Source organism: Branchiostoma belcheri, unplaced genomic scaffold (genome assembly GCF_001625305.1).
Source record: "Branchiostoma belcheri isolate BF01 breed outbred unplaced genomic scaffold, Haploidv18h27 scaffold40, whole genome shotgun sequence".
In the NCBI taxonomy this organism is placed as follows: domain Eukaryota; kingdom Metazoa; phylum Chordata; class Leptocardii; order Amphioxiformes; family Branchiostomatidae; genus Branchiostoma; species Branchiostoma belcheri.
In genome coordinates this window covers 1,272,576-1,293,345 of record NW_017804021.1, presented here as the reverse complement: position 1 = coordinate 1,293,345, position 20,770 = coordinate 1,272,576, and the positions used below count along the sequence as shown (strand labels likewise).

The window sequence follows — 20,770 nt, the reverse complement described above, 5'->3', positions numbered from 1 at the left end:
CGGTGGAAAATCCTCAGAACTGATTCCTCGCTCCTTTTGGGTAGTTTCTACCGACAATTCTCCTTTCACGATCGCAAATATACGTCTACACAAAGATATCCCTAATATGGCACCGTCCGCGACCGATCCAGGAGGCGAACTGACGGATCTGTGGGTGTTCGGGTACGGTTCTCTGACGTGGAACACTTGCTTCCCGTACACCGCCCGAGTTGTGGGGTCTGTGCCGGGCTTCTCCCGAAGATTTTGGCAGGCCAACACGGTACACAGAGGGACGCCAGACCAGGTGAGAACATCTTTCACACCCATTACATATTAGTAGAAATATATATTTCCAATATTTCGGTTTCCTTGGTATCTACCCGCACGAGGGTCTGGCATTTTTTCTGAGCCGTCCTTTGTGATGAATAATTTCCTCGTGAGTAGGGCGCGTGACAGATATGTATTAGCGTTTGATTGTTTGGGTACGGCTAGCATTACGTACACAGGAAATACAACCCATTCTTCGTGGAAAATTATCTCAGCTGTAATTGAGTTCTTTCATTCGCACATCTTAAGCTTTAGTCCACGCTTCTGTAAAAAAAAAAAAAATCAAAATCTTTTGCCAACGTTTAGGGCAGCCGCCAGCCTGTATATAGTATAACACGAGGATGATGCAACATGAAACACTGCTTTCAACATGGACCAGTTATCTTCACTAGCCTCTATGGGGCTTCAAAGCGACTGGAAAGAGTAGAAATTGACCAAATAGACAGATAACATGCCAGGGAATTAGTCTGCTAACGGACTACAGTTGTACTAAACTGTACTCATTAGATAGCGGGCCGTGTGATAGCGGGATCTATATGCCGTAGACATGCATGCGTACGTATCTGTTTACTAACATCCTGTTATAATAATAATAAAGCACAACAAGCCTCTATCATCTGGATATAGCCACGTAGTATTACCCAAGGAATAACTGGTATTATTATTTTAGGAATTTCTTTAATTATTTGCGTCCTTGTCTAAACGTCTCCGTACACCAGATCGTGTGTTTATTGTGTCTTGTGTTTATTGTTTGTTTGTTTACACCCTTCCCTTTGTGTTTTTCCTACAGCCGGGGAGGGTGGCTACCCTGGTCGCGGATAAAAAGGTGAGTTTTGCTATAAACTCTACGACTGTTCGACGGTAAAATATACCGTTTGTTTGTTTGTGGGTAACCATGTACTAGAACAGTTAGCTTGACGTAACAATGCATTGAGCGAGGTGTGCTACAAGTTGTATTCGGGGAACGTAAGATTTCGCCAATCTTGCTAATTTTTAAGTACAAAAAGTGAGTTAAATATCTTGCTATTATTAGCTCAGAGTTCTACAATCATGCAATATCCGCAAACGTGGAACATTAAGATTTAAACCCGGAGCATTCTGTAACGTGTGTAGCGGATTGCATCATGGATTGTTGCATCATGCAGTACTAGGGGCTCGTCGGGGGCGGGGCTAGTTTAGAGCGGTTGAGCATGTGCTAGTGTTTATCATTCCTGCGGGGGACTCATTAAAAACCACCCAAACACCGGTGGGATAATGTTAGCTTCCACCAGGCTTTCCTACGGGGGTACGGATCGTGGAATTCTGCAAAAATGGGAAGAAAAATTGGCAAGGAGACAAGGCCCACTACAGTGAATAAACTCCCCTGGCCCATATTTTCCCCGGAGCTATTTGACTAAATTCTACTGATCATGAACCGGCGTTGTCTAGTAGAGACTAAGATAATGTCAACAACTTCGGTCCTCAAATCGTAAAGGTCGCAGTCATTCTTCTTTTATATTGTTTGTTCCATACATGTAAAATGGCTTTCTCTAGCACTGTTACTGATAGCTTAGCCTGGTTACCACCTGCTTTTAATAGGGGTCCTCCGAAAACAAGTTATTTTGGACTGCTGTGTTTTCTTGTCCTCCCGATATCAAATTACAATTTGTCGCTTGTTTTCAGGCTGTCACATGGGGTGTGGCGTACCAACTGAAAGGTCACGGCCAGGTCAGGAGGGCGCTGCAGCACCTTACGATCCGCGAGGGGGCGCTGGGAGGCTACACGACGGAGTTGGCGCGCTTCCATCCAGCGGACGAGTCACTGCCGACACGGGAAGTTCTAGTCTACCTGTCCACCGAAGAAAACCCGCTATATCTCGGGTCGTCCACTCAGCAGGAAACTGCAGTAGCCATCGCGACCGCTGTGGGGCGCTGCGGACACAACGCCGAGTACCTGTTCAAGCTGTCCCGCTTCATGAGGACATCCGTTCCCATGGTAACGGACGACTACCTGTTCGATTTGGAAGCCACGGTGAAGAGTCTACTCGGCCAGGAGCGCGCACAAGAGCTGGAAAACGCTCAAACAGTCGCAGACGAACTGTCTCTGACCTGTAGAAAAGACTCCGTCCCTCTGCCATGTCGGTACGAATATCTACCGTGTAGAACTGTAGCAGACTACCGCATCGAAACGCGACCAGCGACAGAATCGGGCTAGTGCAAGTCTCGAAAAAGCCATAAAGATATACAGAAAAACCACAGAATTGTATATATTTATGAAGATGTATTAATATAACACTTTACCTCGATGTATATTTCGTGTGATTGGGCCACTATGTGGAAAACGTTAACTACCAATCTTTGTGCTAAATAATAATAATATGATTTAGGATTGGTCCACGCCCACGAATTATTGTTGCCTAAAATAGAAGTGTTACAATGTGATTAGGGTCAAGTTACAAGTACGTAAATCGATAGCCAATGCGTACATCGGTTGCAAGGAAGAGGCAACCATGAAAATAAAGAAGACATGGAACGCTCGTAGAACCTTTGGTATGCTTTTTCTTTAGTCTTCACCATCTCTTTTTATGCGTCGATGAAGGTTAGACATCCATGTGGTGAGATACACAAGAAAAGTGTAACTCAAGAAATTGGATAGATTTTGACTACAGAGGCTTCGAGTTGTATCCACTACTTTTTATCATACTTTCACAAACGAAAATTAGTGGATGCTACTTGAAGCGTCTGGCAGTACTAGTAACTAGTTTTCAAAACCTATCCGGTTGCTTGAGTAACACTTTTCTTTAGCATCTCGAGTTCTTTCATCATAAATAACTCCATTACATCGTCTTCATACTATCTTTATTTTCGAAAAAATTGTGGAGAAGAAAATTAAATAACAATATTGTGGCCTTATTTCAGGTGAAATTAATGTCGAACGTATTTATCAATCCAGCATAACGTGAAGTGCAAATACATGTAGATGATATATCAGACATGTCTAAATATATCTGTGAAAAATCCACCTCGTGTTGTGGCATCTCTTCTAAACAATAATGACAAATCATAATTATTTATACACAATGCAGCAGAGTTCAGTCATGATACGCTTACAAGTTATAGAAATATTTTTCTGGCAAGGCCCAAGTAAGGAGATACGGGCTAAAGGACACCGTTTGCCATTGCACGTTATGCCCTTCGGGCGTTGTTTAACAAACATTTACTGTTGTTTAACAAACAGTCATGTAGTTCAAGTCTCATAAAGACTCATTTTATAGCCTTCCAATGGCCTGGTTTGACAGGGGTATAAGAGCGCTCTCAATCTGTCGTCGCTACCCTGTAAGACGTATGTGGCAGGGTAGCCTCTAGCAGGCTTCAGAAACGACTGGAAATAGTAGAACTTGACCAAATAAATTTAGACAGATACCATGCCAGGGAAAGTTGGTCCTCTAAAGGAGTACAGTTTGCCGCTCCCGATTAGATACGGAGTTAGTGGACCTAAACTGAGAACAAGGCAAACTGTACTCTTTTAGCGGACCAACTCCCCTTGCATGTTATCTAAAAACTACTGCTGAGTTTCGCCAATTTCTACTTCTTTGTACAGCCACGTCTGAAGCCTGGTAGAAGCTAAAGTTCTGCACATGCAACTAGCCTCCATCACGTATCAACTGTCCCCCGCAGCCGCCTTGCCTGTCTTCTTCTGGTGCAGCTGGATCTGCGTGATTTCTATCTGTTTGGCCTGCGTGTTGAGCTTCTTCACCAGGATGCTGATCTCTCGGTCCTTCTTGTCTACCGTGGCTGACATCTCCTGGATCTTCCTCTTCAGTTTCTCCTCAGATTTGGTGTGAGATTTTTCTAGTTTCTTCTTCTCCTTCTGTAGCTCCTCCTGTGATAACGAACAAGAAAAATAAACTTCAAAAAGATGTACTCATTACTTCTTGAGCTGTCAATGTCATCAATAAAAACGCACACGCACTACCAAAAAGGTGTTAGGGGCTCAGAGTCAAAAGATATTTATTGCCCCCAAAGTCCTAGTAATGTTTGTTCATTCTTACTTAAACACATTTATCTAGTAGTATACTCGGTCCTGCCACTTGCTACATAATGTAACCCAATAGGAAAGGGTGCCTGTTACAGTGCCAGTTACCCTGGTGACAACTGTCTGGCCCAGGTCATTTATTTGTTTGGAACGGAAGAGGAAGAAGAAGAAACGAAGGGAAATCTAAATGATGACAATAGTGTTACCATTGGTAATCAAAAGTTGACCTTGGCAATCCTGGTGAGGATTGTCACCGCTCAAGGTCAAGTAGCTAGAGACGTCTTGTCTTACCTTCTCTGACTCCATGAGTCTAGTTTTCTTCTCCGTCTCGTGAGTCAGGGTCCGGATATGGCTGCTCAGGTCGTGGATATGCTTGTCCTGTCTGCGCATGCGCTCCTCGTACTTCTCGGTACGTTCCTTGAGCATGCGCACTGTCCTGTCCAGCATCTGTTTCTCCTGTTTGATCCCGTGTAGCTCCTCCCTCAGCTTGGCGGTCCGCTCCCGGCCCTTGTAGTCTTCAAACACGTACCTACATGTGCAAGCAACAGGTCAGCATTATTAGAAAGCACTTGCTAACGTCGGCAATAACAGGAATGAATTCTCTTTATATATACATATGCATGCATGCGTGCGTGCGTGCGTGCGTGCGTGCGTGCGTGCGTGCGTGCGTGCGTGCGTGCGTGCGTGCGTGCGTGCGTGCGTGTGTGTGTGTGTGTGTGTAAATGTGTGTGTGTGTGCGTAAATGTGTGTCTGTATGTCTGTGTGAGTGTGTGTCTCTATGCCTGTCTGTGTGAGTGTGTGTAGTAAGACTCGATCAACGATGAGTTTGAGTGTGAAATATCTCCTGACCGGGTACTCACTATCAAAACATGTTAGCAACTCACTTGTCCTTTTCTTTTGTGATCCTGTCCTTTTCTAACTTGGTCTGCTGCAGTTCGTCTCGAAGTCGCTCCTTTTCCTTGGCGTACCTCTGCGATTCGAACTCGTAAGTATCCAGGGCACCCAGCATCTTCGCTCTTTCCTCCTACAGCGGGCAACAAGGCTGTCAGAGATGGCAGACTTCACCCCCTGACCCATAGTACTACGCTTTGCGAAGATAGCAGCTAATTTGATACTGTCTTACAAATTGATACTGTCTGGTACGTAGTCACCAAAAGATCTGATTGGAGATTATAGGCATCCATTGCAATTTCGGAGCGGCAAAACGATAAAAAAATATTCTGGTTGAAGAAATCTGTCTGATATTAATATTTACTGTAATTTTCTTAAACATGCCATACTTTAAGCCTTACCTTGATGTTGTCCAGTTCCCTGGTCATGTTGTCCCGTGTCCCGGTCAGTTCCTTCACGCAGTTCTCTGTGTCTTCCATTAGCTGCTTGATCTGTGCCAACCACTTGTCTCTCTCCTCTTCTACCCGCTTCGACTCCTGGATGTACCTGTCCTTCGTCTCTCCAAGCTTACGGAAGTCTTTAATGTAGATGTCCTTCTGTCTGGCCAAGGCCCGAGACTGGTCGATATATTTATCCTTTTCGTCCAGAAGTTTCTGAGCCTCCTCTATATAGTGATCCTTACGTTTAATCACCAAGCGGGAGTCTTCTAAGTATTTGTTTCTATACTCCTCTTCAACGTTGCTTTTTTCACGTTTTTCTGCAGGAGCGGGCGATTTGAAGTAGCGAGGCTTTAGCCAGCCGTCGTCTTCTTCAAGGTCTGTCCTTTTCCCGTCTTTCTTTAAGTCTTTGTAGAAGCCTTCGAGGATTTTCCGTTCCTTGTCTCTGAGTTCCTGGTGGAATTTGTTGAGCTCTTCCTCGGATTTTCGGATCTCTTGGTGGAAGGCTTCCAGTTGGGTCTCGTTCTCTGCGATGTCTCGACCGAGGCGTTTCACGTTTTTCTCGTTTGAGATGAGTTCGCCGTGAAACAGGCGAAGCTCTTTGGCGCAGGACCGGTACTTCTGCTGCAGTTCTTCCATAGTCATGGCTGGTGGTATTGTACAGTTCTCTCACACTGACACTAAAAATTGCACGGTGCGAACACAGATATACTAGCCCGGTGTCCGGTCTATCGCGGTCGGGGCAGGCTCTCTTCGGGGCTGCAGGAGCTTTTCGCCGCCAGACTCAAATAGGCACCCGTAGGAGTTTTGCTCGACAGGAGTCTGTATATTTTCCTTTCGCGGGAAAGCAATACGAATAGCAGCAAAGTTTAGAAAAGTGGTCCTAGCAGCCTGGTCACATCATTTTGCGTCCGAATCCAGCGCAGCGTTCCTCGTATCCACAGCAGTGAACCTCGTTGACAGAGCTCCACAGTCCCTCTTTACTTCAAGACGTCACTAAAAACAAAAAACATACACACAGTCAGGTATTATTTTAAGTGGTGCGAGGTCGACGTTATTTTACATATGAAACCTATCAGGAAGGGGATACAATCCGTAAATATTGTGGCCATTCAGGTATGTAGTTTGGACAGAGACAGGGTCATTTCTGATTTATACAGATTATATTTTCTTTACTATGAGTACAAATGTAGCTTACGCACACAAGGCAGCTCATTGTTTACCGTTAGAGATACAGAAGGATACATTTTCTGTACCTGATTCCTTCCACAAGAGAAGGTGAGTGTTTAAATAGTGCTCTCGTCTTTCTAGTCCGATTTGTTTGGGCAGAAACTGGATAGCCGACACTGGCACTACAAAGAAACACGGGGTCTACTTCTGTTATGTTTATATGTTTATGGGCGCTCATATGCCGGTCGACAATGACCTAAAAAAAATTTTCTGACAGAACTTATCTTGATATCTACGGTTTTATCATGTTTTTGTAGCTTACACACATGCACATAACCGTACAGTAGAATAGGCGGAGTGTATTAGCCATTTTCTTCTGTGAGCTTCTGGTCTAGATCGTACAAAATCGTCCTGGTGTGGAGTCTACCGCGGTTTCAGTGGGCTCTCTTCGGGCCTGTAGTAGTTCCTCGCCGCCCAACTCCAGTCCTGCTAAACTCCTACCGGGGAGCCTAGTTGAGCTGGGCGGTGGAGAACTACTAGTACTTAAGACCCCGAGAGAGCCCGCCCAAACCGCGGTAGACTGAACACCAGGATAATACAGGTTTGACACGAGTGTGGCGGCGGGCAGAGCGGGCAGATTTGTAAGACTATCCGCCGTGCTGGTGGCAGAACACAAAACCTTCCACCCCGTCTCGGTCCGTGAGCAGAAACAACACCGGACAGTTCCGACTGCTTGAGTCTAACGTGACGTCACGCACAGCAGCGCCAGGTGTGGACGTACAGGTACAACATCTACCTAATACCCCCCTTCACACGACAGGTGGAAAGAACTGGAATGCCGTCTGAATGAAACTTCTTTGTATATTCCCGGATATTTGAAGTGCATTTTTCTACCTTCCAAATATTTGGAATATACAAAATCGCCATAAAGGCACTCAAACCGATTTCAGGGCAACGAAGTCAGTTTTCTGGTCATTTTTAATGTAGTAAGTTGAATCATCCTATCCCATAGCGTATGCTGATATTTGTGAGGCAAAAATGCGATGCAACGGAGAACCATTACTTGGCTTCTTCAAATGCTTCAAGTATGAAATTACGAAAATGTGGTAAGAAATGACAGTGACAATATCAGACAGAAATCCTGATCCAGAGTATTTTTCTTTTGTTTTGCCGCCCTAAAATTGCATTGGATGCCTTCAAGTAGGTTGTGTGTCAGAAAACCAGGGCATCCAGAAAACGTTACCGTAACGATATTTTTCATCCCTACATCTGCTTGAAGGTTACAGCTACAGGCCGAAGTTGCTGTAATCGTTGATACGTTTCTCAACGTTGAATAAAGAATCCATTCCTGTCAGCTGACCCCTCCCGCCACGGATCCGTTAGTCACAAAAAATGTTCAACAAACAAGACCGGCAGTTTATACAGTCGGTATGTTAAACGGTTAGGAAACAGGTGTGTTTTACATAGAGGGGGTAACATTGAGGGGCAACAGGACACAAAAAACACATATCACTAAGAAACAGAGAAAAATCCTTCTCGTATCCTAACAATATCAGCCCCTTGTCATATTAGACGACGGCAAATTGAAGACAAACTCATGACAGTCGACTCGTGGGTGTATTGTACCAAAAATTTTACTCCCCAAGCAGATGTTTAGGTTTCAGCTTGGTTTTGACGTGTTTTAGGCGTTTTTCTTCAGGCTTCATTGTTTTTTACTAGTACTGGTATCTGTTTTTTTTAGCCAGCCAGACCTCAGGTGGTGTATCGAATACAGATACTGTCTTACCAATAATTTGATACTGTTTTGCAGCCACCAAAATATATCTGCTTGTGGATGATAAAATTTTGGCTGTCTGTGTGTCTGTCGTGGATCCTTGTTGATGGTCGGTACTCTCATAGCTTTGTCGTAGATTTGTCGCAAACCCCATAGCCCCCCAAAAATCGTACGCGTACGGCGTATGTGACTGCGTCTTGGTCGACATTGCAAGCTGATTATGAAACTTGATTATAAAACAGTCTACATTGCTTCCTAATGAAATCACAACGAGAATGGAAACAAATCATGACACAAATATAGAGTGGGACTTTTGCTTTAGTGCTGTTTGTATCTAAGCGGTGTACGCGGCTGATCGGGCGGCTAATCGCCGGTAAGGGCAGGAGATCCCGGCGTGGGAAAGTCTTAATCTTCAAGCAGATTCTTGGGGGCAAGGGGAGTCTATATTGGCCGCCTGTAACCGTTGGACGCCCGGGGCCCGTCTCCGGGTGGCCAATTTGATCGTCTCCTACATGCCCCCGAATGAATCTGGTTGGAAATTATGGACTAGCCTCAAAGTAGCACACCTTTCCAGCGGCCTACGTTTGTGTCTATGAGCGCTGTGGTGTTTTCGCCGTGAGGGTGTATCGGTCACTAATACAACTACTAGTATCCTCACGATGCCCCCCCCCCTTTCCCCGAAAAGAAACGCCGCAATCAATGATAAAAACATAGGCCGCTAGAAAATTCTGCACAGGAGGCTAGCCATGTACGACATTAAAGGCTTCCTACAGTAATGCAGAGAGAAGGCTCTTGGAAAGTAGCCTGGCTGCCAGACTGTTTCAGGGCCTACCGGGCCAGCTCCTGCAGCTCCAGGGCTCATATGGCTCTGCGGCCCGAGGAAAGTAACTCAGGTCCTAGGGTGCTATAGGTCTGCATCCAGACTACCTGGGTGTCACACTGCTTTAATTTTATAACAGGCGCTAGCGACTAAGGTAGCCTACGTGAGTATGTGACCGCACGTACGTAAATTAGCCTGAGGGTACTCACTTAGAGACTAAGAGAGCTTAGAACATAAGTGCGCCCATGGCTGCCTTCACACCGAGTTTAATTGACTGGAAAATGGAAGCGTTTACAATTTACGCACAAGATACATGTAATGTTATATCCCCTGCGTAACTGTCTTTACTTCCAGTCACATTAGTCATTACTATTGCTCGTAGGAGTTTCAGTAAGCTAAGGGCTATGACAGAACGTTAGCCGACCGTCGACGATAAGTTTTTTTTTCTTGAGAGTGAGAAGAATAGGTATCTAAAAATGTCCTCAGCTCTCTGTAACGCTTACATATCGCAGACTTGTCGTACAGTGTCGAATCTGACAGTGGCATTAGAATTACGCAGATCTAGAGAATGATTTTACGAAGAAGCAGTGTTAAAGACAAAGTCCTCCTTGATGGCACCATTTGTCGATCTACTCTAGCTTGAATCACACTAAACTACGCGAAATACAAAGAAGAAAGAGGAACTGGTTGTGATGAAAAGCCGGAATATTGTATCGGTCTTTTATCAGTGTTGTTGTTCTTGAAACTATAAACTTACAGCGTGCCAGTCACATACATGTACATCTCTTAAAACGCACATACGACAGATGATTTTCGGCGACGAGCGCGTTGTACGTCGTAGATTTGAGAAAAAACGTTTAAAAATCAAATCTTTGCACCCATTTCTTCACAAACGTACGACATATAGCGATATCGTCGAGAAAAAAATCATTGTACATGCACCGTACCCTCTGTGTTACCGGGGCTTAAACCAGGTGTTACCAGTGCAAAGCTTTGACATAATACGATTAAAAGACAACAGTACGAAATCAGTTTCTGATGTCTTGGATGGCCTAGTTGACAATGTATACTTAGACCGAGGACTAGATACATGTAGGTGCTACAGAAGGATAGTAAGTTGTTGTTCTTGTCCCTTACCTGGCAACGGTCCTCGTCGCAGCTGATCGTGAAACAGGTGGCTTCAGGTGCAATGCGGCGGAGGGAGGACAGCCAGGTGCTCACCTGTGTGACACGGCAGGTGAGGAGGAGTGTACACGGCTCGGCAGGTGGCGGGACAGGGGACGGTTAGAGGACATCATGCGGCCCGTCAGAGTTCTGTGGGCAACCCGGCGGCTTCCGGGCACGCGCAATCCGACTTTCTCATCTCTGGGAGGCGCACTGAGGGGGTTAACAACAACTTTAAGTCAAGAAAAGTGTGTTAAAGGGTAACAAACACAGAAGAAACACCAACTGTGAATCATGCATAAAATCATTCCAATATCTCAGGAATACAGAAGCTTACGAGTTACTTTTGGGAAATTGTGTTCTTTCATAGTCCTTGGGGATCACGTTTGTCTAAATACCCCAACAGAGCCTCTAATCGCCAGTGGCCGATGTCCTGAGAACGTTATTGCCGGTTTCTATGGCCCCGATGTTGATGTTTCATGTCCGCCAGGCTTTTCGTTACTCCGTCTGAACGTAAACTGCGCCTTGTGTTACCGAGGATGAATGGCCCGACCTCCGACCCGAAACACAATCTACACCCCATTGTAACGGGCCTGTGTGGTGTAGCAGTATGGAGTTACACCGGACAGAATGAATGGAAGGGCGCCGGAGGTTAAGTCTCTACCCATAATAAACATACCTGTGGGGAGGATGCAGACATCAAAGTACTCCGTCAGAGGAAAGGGTTATATTTAGGGACGGTTGGCAAGAAAGACCGTGTTTAGTGGAAATGTCAATCCATGGAAACCTTAGGCTTATGAACCTAGCCTCTACCAGGCTTCAGAAGCGATTGGAAAGAGCAGAAATTGATTGAATAAGTAAGCTAAAGGAGTACAGTTTGCCGCTGCTATCTCCTTTATCGGACCAACTCCTCCGGCATGTTATCTGTCTATTTGGAAAATTTGGTACTCTTTCCAGCCGCCTCTGAAGCCTGGTAGAGGCTAACATCAACCGACCGACTGACCTACATACATGTAGTCAAAACTGAGCAAGAAGACCACCAGGGGACTGTTAACGTGAGTCTGGTCCATGTGAACAGGTGGTCACTATAGACAGGATTCTTAATGCTTGTGTCAACGGGAAAATATCTAAGGGATCACCAAAAAGTAGTATCATTGGCCAGGTGATCCTCATGTAAAGGTGGTCACTTTTACATATTTGACTGTATATCAATGACCAGGTGGTCCGTACGTAGAGGTGGTCACTTTGACTGTACAACCAAACTGTGTACTATATTTAGCTAAAGCAAAATTCTACAGACTTACAATTAAACAAGTAAACTACTCAGCCAAAGCAAACCTCGAAGGACCGCCAACCAAATAGTCTAATCAGCCCAAACAACATTCAACAAATTAAAGAGGAAACATTGACACGACCCAGGTCCAATCCAACCGTACGGGACCTGGTCGTTAGCCTAGAACACCGGCCTTCCTGCAAGCGTTCTCTTCTTGTATCTGCCACTGTCGGGAACTTTATAAATGCATGACAGACCGGAGGTTAGCCAGTATTTTTGACGTCTGAGTATGAATTTGGTACATTGCCATAGGGCAGATATTCCATATTTGTCGTGGTCTGTGTCGGAAATACGGCGCAAATTTTACAGGCAAACACCGTGCTTCTATGCTGAAGAATTTTTAAAAGACATATTTTAAAACTCTACACGTACCATAAGCTCTCTCTATATATATATGTGATAATATTTCATCGTGCCCAGTTCTTCTAATACTAACGATTATAACCATGTATACCGTGGCCAACAGGTAGAATGTATTGTAAAGCTGCTGAAGGATTCTTACTATATATATTATAATCATATACTAACGTTATATTTGGGTCAGAAAGTAATGAACATTTCAAGTCAGTAGGTATTACATTCTGACACCAATATACATAGTAAAACCCCTAGATGTTATAGTTCAACAGTGTTAGAATACGCTGTACCTGTTGACCACGGTATATGTACCTTATAGTATCCGCAGTGGCCCAAAGACGTAAAAAAGTCACTCCCTCGTGTTAATGCTTTCCGCCGGTTCACATATCCATGTACATGCTCGGTTGCCAAGTTTCACCGTGCACCAACAAATGCCGACCCAATCTTAACCTATACCCTGATCGGTATCAAAACTACGGATACAAAAACTCAAACACTCGGACAAAACCCCGAGAAAGAACTACGCAAACACAAGGCACAACACCTGCAGATCGGCAGCTCACGTAGGACGATTAGCACTCTTTGTTCACAGGTGGTTAAGGGTAATAAATCACATGAGCAATTCTTTCACCCCCTCTAAGAACAATTGACAGACTTGTTGACCAATTGACTGGCATGTGTTGTTTTGTATCAATCACAACGTTGTGTGTGTACGGCGTGCATGTGAGTGAGTTTGGTTATATCAAGTACTTGTACATCGCTAGGGGCTGTGTCAATAGCCATGGTACAGTCACGAGGTTTCTATTTACTTTTATATCGCATCTACTAACATGCAGCGAAGGCAGCACAATCTGTTATCAAGGGTTAGTCTGAGAACTGATAACGTTTCCAAACTCCACACAACAGGGTCTACGTGCTCTCATATTTATTATTCGATGTTCTTGAAGTATGGCTCTCCTATAGCAGACTTTACTAGGCGTCCCACGTTTAAGGAAAAACAGTTACAATGTACTGTAGAAATTGGGCAAATGGACTGAAGAGGAGCTAGCCGGCTAAAGGTTATATGCAAACTGTACTCCCTTGGCCCAATCTGTTGTACTATATTTCCTTGATACCCACATATTGGTGTCTGATAGATACTAAGTACTACTGAAAAGCACAAGGCTATGGCTGACCGTTTTAGTTCTAAAGGACTGTATAACCAAGAGATAGCATGTGCAAATTTAATTAGAACACCGATGACTTGTCTGGGATTTGAACTCCGAACCTTGCGGTCCAGAAGCGAGATTTCACACTTCTAGACATCCTAATTCCTATTATAGCCTCTACCAGGCTTCAGAAGCGACTGGAGTGAGTAGAAATTGGCCAAATAGACAAATTAATTGGACCAGCTCCCCTGGCATGTTATCTGTCCATTTGCCCAATTTCTACTCTTTCCAGCCGCTTCTGAAGCCTGGTAGAGAAGCTTTATATATAATAGTCTTGCCCTCTGTTTTCAATTGGTGTGCTTACTAACGTTTTAACAGAACAAGTACAATTTCCGAGAATTTTGTGGCTTCTTACAGTTCCCAGAATAGACTTTATTCCTCTTTTCAGGTGAACTAGCCTCTAGCAAGCATTCCTAAGGGGGTTTAAAATAGTAGAAGTTGGTAAAAAAATATAGGGTCTGAATAATCAGGGGAGTGGGTCCATCATTAGGGTTTCATTTCCCCTTGGATAAATGAACTCTACAGTGGCAAAACTCTCAATCATTCTCCCTGCTAAATTTGACTGTTTTTGAACCCGTGGAGTTAGTCTGGTGGAGACTACAGATGAACCGCCATACAAAGCTATGTGTATAAACAACACACTGCTAATGTTACCTCACACAATGTTGGCGTGAGCGGTAGTTAACTGGATCATAGCAGCAGCCCTTAGCCGTGTGTCATATCAAAGGACAACGCCAAACAAGGTTAACGGCAACAAAATGAGCTGTCAATCAACCACCATCACAGATACCGCGTTCCCATAGCAACAACATGAAACACTTCTGCGTCCCCAAGGTTACAACAACCTTGCCACTTGGACATGCCACAAGAATGTTTCATATATCTTTCATTTACTACGAAACAAAGGAACAATTATTTATTACATCTTTCAACTTGGCAACACTGATTGTCTACCGCAGACTTGTTCAAACAAGATTGTGATATATAGTCTGTTAAAGGCGTACAATGCAATTTTAGGGTGGCAAAAAAATTCTAGATGAGGAAAGTTGTCTGATGTTGACATTTACTGCCATTTCTTAATACATTTCTAGCATCATTTCAAACTTCAAGCATTTGAAACAGCCCCAGAAACAAGCTATGTGAGGAGTCCCTTTGTTTTTTTGGTACCACCACTAAATACATGTAGCTAGAAGCAGCCTACAATACAAAACAATCAACAATTTTCTGTAAGTGACATTGCATTTTTGCCTCACAGATATCTGTATGCTGTGGGACAGAGTTCATTCAACTTACTATATTAAAAAAATTACCAGAAAATTGACTTTGAAAACCCAGTCTTACTGCCCTGAAATCGCTTTGGTTGCCTTCAAATGTTATTAACTGTCATTTGCTACTGTATAGTCATACACAAAGAAACAGGCTTATAGAGTTAGGCAGTGTGGGGGTGCAAAGTGATGATGACATCAACACCAACAATGAAGTCCACACAACATCAGAATAAAGGAGTCAAAAAGATCTGTTGTTTTGACAATGTCTATTCACCTGTGTGAAGAATACTACAGACAGAAATATGAGCTGGGTTTCCCTTGCAATGTTCTGTCTGACACAGCTGTGAAGTAATCTAGTAATGAATATTTAATTAGGTTTACAATTGGGCCTTTGGATTCTCTCCTCAATACATCTGTAACAAAGTAAACACGACTGGGCATAGGTACGACAGGACAATGATATTTTGTATACCTTACTTTGATAAACACAACACGATAGAGCTTCGGTAACAGAGACTACCAAACAACATACAATAACGTTAAATTAAGTAGTGTGTAAGGCACATTCTTAACACATCGTGATCAACAAAAATACATTGTATTACCCTGAACACAGTGAATACAAACTATTTCACGATAATACACATATACTTGTAGACATACCACAGTCACTGTATTATATCATAATACAGTCGTATGTCTATGGGTATACATGTATCGACTTTTTATTCACCTGCAAAAGTAGCAATGTTTTCAGCTGGAACATCATTGACACTAAAATATCATAATATGGTAATATATCAGATACATTTATGCATTAAAAGCATCATATTCATAGACAGTATAGTTCGTCTATTGCGAAAATGATTCCCTTTCTACAAGTATTAAAGTGTAAAGGTGGGTCTCTTCTACAACCACAGAAGACATACAAGGAATAAAATTTTCTCTATGTGGCTGGTAATAATGTTTACCTTCGTGAAGGAAAACATATTGCTTTTTCTCCATTTCTTCTTCTCTAAACACATAGGGTCATTGACCTGGACCAGATGGCTGTCACCATGGTAAGTGGTGCTGTAGCAGACACCCAATGCTGTTGGATTACATTTATGTCGCAAGTGGCAGGACAGAGTTGGAGAAGTTGGTCACCATATATACGAGTTGAGGAAGAGTTTTAGTTTGTCGGGCTAGCCAATGTGAAGGTTAACATTATTTATACCTTTGCTCTGTAAAATTGACCTTTCTAGCTTCTTCAATGTGTTCACCACATTCTTGGTCCACTCACAATTCCTGACTGCAGACATGTCTGTTGTAAACATCAGGGCATGACAAAAACAGTTACACATTTGTCTTCACTACGATTGCTCTCCTTCCTCCATGAAGCTCCCGCGGAGTACCGTGGTGTCGTCCCTCAGTAAAGACAGAAGTTTCTTCTCAAACTTGTTGCGTATCCTGGTGAACTCCATCACGTCTCGCGGCTTCTCAGCGAACCAGAACTTGTCAAACTCCACCAGCAGGTGGCCTGGGAGGGAACACAACACTTATAGGGTTAAAGGAACAGTGTTTTAAGAAACCAGAACTAAAACTTGTCAAACTCCACCAAAAGACAATGTTTTAAAAAACCAGAACTTGCCAAACTCCACCCGGAGGTGGCCTGGGAGGGAGTTTGACTGTATGTATAAAATCATTGCAGACTACATGTAGATCCCTGAATGCAAATGTCAGGTAATGTTAAGTGAGTACTCACAGTAGACCAGATGGAAGTGGCTGAGTTTGGGGGGGCCGGGGCTGGGGGAGTTGTAGAAGTGTGTCCGCAGTTTTCCCCTCACCAGGAGGGAGTACGTCAGGCTGGTGATGTTTATACCAACAATCGCAAAGGAATAACTGCAGAAAAACAAACAAGTGTCAACAAAAACATAAGTATGGCATAATATGGCATATCATAGTTAAGTACCTAATATCATATGTAATAGTCTATCAACATCCTCTAGACCATTACACAAAATCTCACTTACCTCCTGGTAGAAAATGAAGCAGAGCAGAAAAATGGGGAAATAATTGAGGTCAAAAGCAGACATCATCCATGGATGAACTATGTATATTTCTAATGATCATAACTTTATTAAATTGAAAACAACTTGTCCCATGGTAACATACAGAGAGTGACATACAAAGAGAACTCTCTTTCCCAACCCCAACTCTGACCAAGACCCCCCCCCCCTGAAATCCCCCTGTGACTCACCCGTACTGAGGATGATGGGAATGCTGGAGCACCTGCCTTGCCAACTCTGTCTGCTGGTCAGCAAAGAAACTGGAGAATCAACACAACATGTGGATAAATAGTCTGTAACTGCTACTTTAAGAGACAACATGGCCTCTTCTTTCACACTTTCTTGTACATGTTGAACTAGCAGGTAATGCAGTCATCACCACTAAAATAGGTAACATTAAGTATGTTTCTAAACAGTATAAAGTGCATACAAAATATCAATGCTAGCCTATAGTGTACTACAGAACACAGAAAACTTAAGAATGAAGACATTAGGATAAACAGTCTCCAACTGCAATCTGCAGGAAAAACATTGAAACGGCCTTCATGTCTGCTACATACACTTCAACATCCTTGGTATTGGAATCATATGTAGCCATCAACAAAAGAATGGTATGTATTACTTAAAAACTATACAATCATGTATTTAAACAGTTACAGCTTGAGTCTACAGACTATATTTTCAGTAAGTTCACATGATGGCATACTTACAACAGATTATGCAGCCCAAGCATACCTGTATGGGGAAAATCATATTTGTCAGAAGTGAAAACTTATTAAATCAGATCTTTCCATACTGCTATATGTGTAACATTCACCTCAAAATATCCTGGAAAGAGTTAGCACTCCCCTGACATATGTTCTGATGTTCACTTTGACATTAAGATATTTCATCAATAAACACCTTATCAAGATTTCATACTAGATACATGTATGTGTTGGAACATAAAGTTTTAGCCTTTTCATCATAATGTTTTATATCAACACAGATGAACTTTCATGCTAAGATTTCATATGATCTCCCTTCTATCACCCCTCCTGCCCTTCTGTATGATAAATGGAATGGCCCAGTCCATACCCATGCCCCTGAAGTCTGTCCTGGGGTCGTCTCCTTGGAAACCGATGTCACCCCACTGTTTGGTGATGCGAGACTCCAGACTGGTGCCAGGCATCAGGTGGTCCCACAGCTGAGGGGAGGGATGAAATGTTACAAACGAGAGCTAACAACATTGGTCCTTAATTCTCCCCGCTGCCTAACCCCGTACCTAATAGAGAATTGTTATCCAAATGTCTACTTCAGAGTGCTTAATAAATTTGGAAAGACCCTACTGGGAAATAAAACAGTTCTATAACACAAAACTGCAAAAAGCATGTATAACTACTATAGATATAATAGCCCTTCGGTGTAACACAACAGCTTTGCAGACATGAGGCATGGCAGCAGCTAGTTATATCACACCAAACAACCTGTTAGTGATGATGCCCCTACTGTACTTTGTGACAGTGAGTTCCACTCTGCGATAGTTCTAGGAAAGAATGAGTTTTTGAACACCTCAATACTTGCTTGGTAACTCTGGTACTTGAAAGCATGACTATTTCTTGTTCTTTTCTGAGCTAATATTAGGTACTTAGTAGTATTATATGGTATGTCCACCAGACCTGTATCAGCATGTTCTCATGTTCCTGGTTATCTGAGGAGTACGCCTCCCCCCGTACCCCCTCCACCTCCCGTATCAGCTCCTGATACCCGTGGATCTGTAGTATACATGCCCGCAGGGACGGCGCAAATCTGCAACAAAACACAGCGAGATTGGTCGTGAGAGAGAAAAAGGATGTTCCGAACAGTATTTACATATTCTCTATGGACTATACCCATGAAATCCACCTAACTCTTTTTAACAAGCATATCAAGACTGGACTTAGTGGACTATGTCTCAACATCCAATCCTAAGGACTGTGACCCTTTCCAATAGACTGCATGTCTGGTGAGCAAAGGGTCGGTAAGTAGGGATTATCTTTAGACTCTGGCAATCTCTATTGATCCAACTTGTACCAAGAAGCTCCTTGCTTATATACATAGTAATATGTAGTTTAACATGTAAAATCTTGCATGAGGACACTTATATTTTCAATGTCAATGTTGGAAAACCGATTGTAAAATGTTTCATCACTCAGGTGTCAGATCACAGAGCTAGAAAAGGTTGATCAGCTCAACAAATTTTGGGCCCTTGCAGGGGTCCACACAAGAAAGAAAAGGGATGGCATTTTTTTCAAGGGTCGGTCGGGAAACAGGAAACACAACATTTTTCCCTAAGCCTTACCAGACTACATACACTATACATCAGATCAAAGATGACACTTACTGGGCATCCTTCTCCTGACTGACAGCTTTAATCTGTAGGATGTCCTGAACTCTCTGGTCAACGTCATCCACATCTCTGTGTGTCGCTTCCTGGAGCAACTGGGGGAAGGAGGGAGGAGGGGGTATTTCATTAAAAACTTTTCATGTTTGTCTCTTTCTTGTTGAGATATGTGGCATGAACAAGTAACTACATTTACCTTTGTGGTGGTTTTATTTTTCGGGTTTTTGCAGTGTCATCTTAGCACAAAATAATGACGACAAGAATATGTGCTTTGTGCTTCTATGAACTTCAAAAAACTCAATCTGCAAAATAAAACCACACTGCAAATGTAAAGGCATTATTTGCAGTATTTTGCAGGCAGATTAGTCACAATGGTAGTCCAATGTTGCTCAATAATTCCAGGTAAGAAGCGTGTAACTTACCTTATACTTTGACAGCTTCAGGGATTTTTCTGTGGAATGAAATAGAAGAATTATGGTTAGATTGATTAACATGTAGATTGGAGGTGAGGAAAACTGAAAAAAACTGAAAAATCATGTCTGATTCATGGGGGCCTTCATGCCCTTTTTCGTAAGGCGTAATCAGGCCTTTTTAGTCTTCGTAATCCGTAGGCAGCTTCCCCCAAAATCAACGTAATTCGTAATAGTACATTAGCCGCAAAAAGTAAAGTCGTAATCAGCTCTGAGAATGTAAAGTAATTCGTAATGTGTGGCAAAAATTTTGCGTAATTCGTAACCACTATCCCCCCCATGCAGGCCCTCATTTATACATCTGTTTTATCTGTGTTTAAATAGTTGGGTTGTTTTGAGTTGTTCCTCTTTCATTTCATAACAGCAATGACGGAGGAAAATCGAACACTTGCCAACTCTCTTGGTCCTAGCAGCGCCCCCATACCCTCGACAGATGCGCTGCAGCTCGCAGGTGCCCAGTATCTTCCTGAGGAACCATTTGATCATGGGTCTGATCCAGGTGAGATACAGGTACAGCCAGGTGGCCTGCCACATCCCTCGCCACAGCACCTGTCGTTTCACCTGTAGGGGCTTGTTATCCAGGTGATAACCTCACCTGTGTGTGAAAACATGAACACCTGTCAAAACTGCTCATTGTTTACTGATCACATTAATACAGGTTACTAGAGTATATGGAGTACATCAGCAGAATGTATTTAAATGTGCCTGCACGAAACCTGGATTTTTTTATAATGAGCTTTCATGCTGGATTTTTTGCAGTTTTTGTCGGATGTTTGGTCAACGTTGCATCAGAATTTTGTCCATTGTTGACAACATCTTTTCCAACACAAGAATCTTAGATTTAAAAACTATAGACGGGATGCCATCCATAATACATGAATACGACCGTAAACAAGACATTCTGCTGAAGTGTTAGCATGGAGTTAAAAGACACTTTTAACACTAAGAGTGTCTTTTAACACCATGAATGTTAGGCGCAGTATGTTCTGCCGACATGATTTACTAGTATGTACCGTGAGTATTTAACCTTTGGTCAATAGTCAGGGTCACTAAACCACATATCCTATAAGCACCTCCTTGGTAACCACACAGACATAAAGTGTTAACGTTACCCAGATCCAAATTAACCATGATCCAACCTTTCCTGA

General features: G+C 43.1%; 3 protein-coding genes across 7 annotated transcripts in view; 1 reads left to right on the top strand and 2 right to left on the bottom strand.

Annotated features, from left to right (window-relative positions):
• Positions 1-2,825, top strand: LOC109477593 (putative glutathione-specific gamma-glutamylcyclotransferase 2). The gene is made up of 3 exons (XM_019778931.1): positions 1-283; positions 1,097-1,132; positions 1,969-2,825. Exons 1-3 carry the CDS (start codon positions 107-109, stop codon positions 2,497-2,499), a joined length of 744 nt encoding a protein of 247 aa, XP_019634490.1. The 5' UTR covers positions 1-106; the 3' UTR covers positions 2,500-2,825.
• Positions 2,826-3,944: 1,119 nt separating this feature from the next.
• On the bottom strand, positions 3,945-6,640 carry LOC109477571 (tropomyosin-like). Its single transcript, XM_019778895.1, has 4 exons — positions 5,613-6,640; positions 5,205-5,344; positions 4,612-4,849; positions 3,945-4,167 (listed from the first exon to the last, which is right to left on the bottom strand). Exons 1-4 carry the CDS (start codon positions 6,291-6,293, stop codon positions 3,946-3,948), a joined length of 1,281 nt encoding a protein of 426 aa, XP_019634454.1. The 5' UTR covers positions 6,294-6,640; the 3' UTR covers position 3,945.
• A 9,200-nt stretch (positions 6,641-15,840) lies between these two features.
• Positions 15,841-20,770, bottom strand: part of LOC109477585 (ELMO domain-containing protein 2-like) — an 8,628-nt gene continuing 3,698 nt past the window's right edge. For all 5 annotated transcript variants that reach the window (XM_019778918.1, XM_019778917.1, XM_019778914.1 and 2 more), the window contains 9 exons: positions 20,015-20,217; positions 19,575-19,603; positions 19,153-19,250; positions 18,449-18,578; positions 17,868-17,976; positions 17,501-17,525; positions 16,982-17,050; positions 16,487-16,623; positions 15,841-16,261 (listed from right to left, as the gene is read on the bottom strand). In XM_019778918.1, the coding sequence (XP_019634477.1) occupies positions 16,095-16,261; positions 16,487-16,623; positions 16,982-17,050; positions 17,501-17,525; positions 17,868-17,976; positions 18,449-18,578; positions 19,153-19,250; positions 19,575-19,603; positions 20,015-20,156 (906 nt within the window). In that variant the 5' untranslated portion in view covers positions 20,157-20,217 and the 3' untranslated portion in view covers positions 15,841-16,094. The remainder of the gene's footprint in view (positions 16,262-16,486; positions 16,624-16,981; positions 17,051-17,500; positions 17,526-17,867; positions 17,977-18,448; positions 18,579-19,152; positions 19,251-19,574; positions 19,604-20,014; positions 20,218-20,770) is intronic.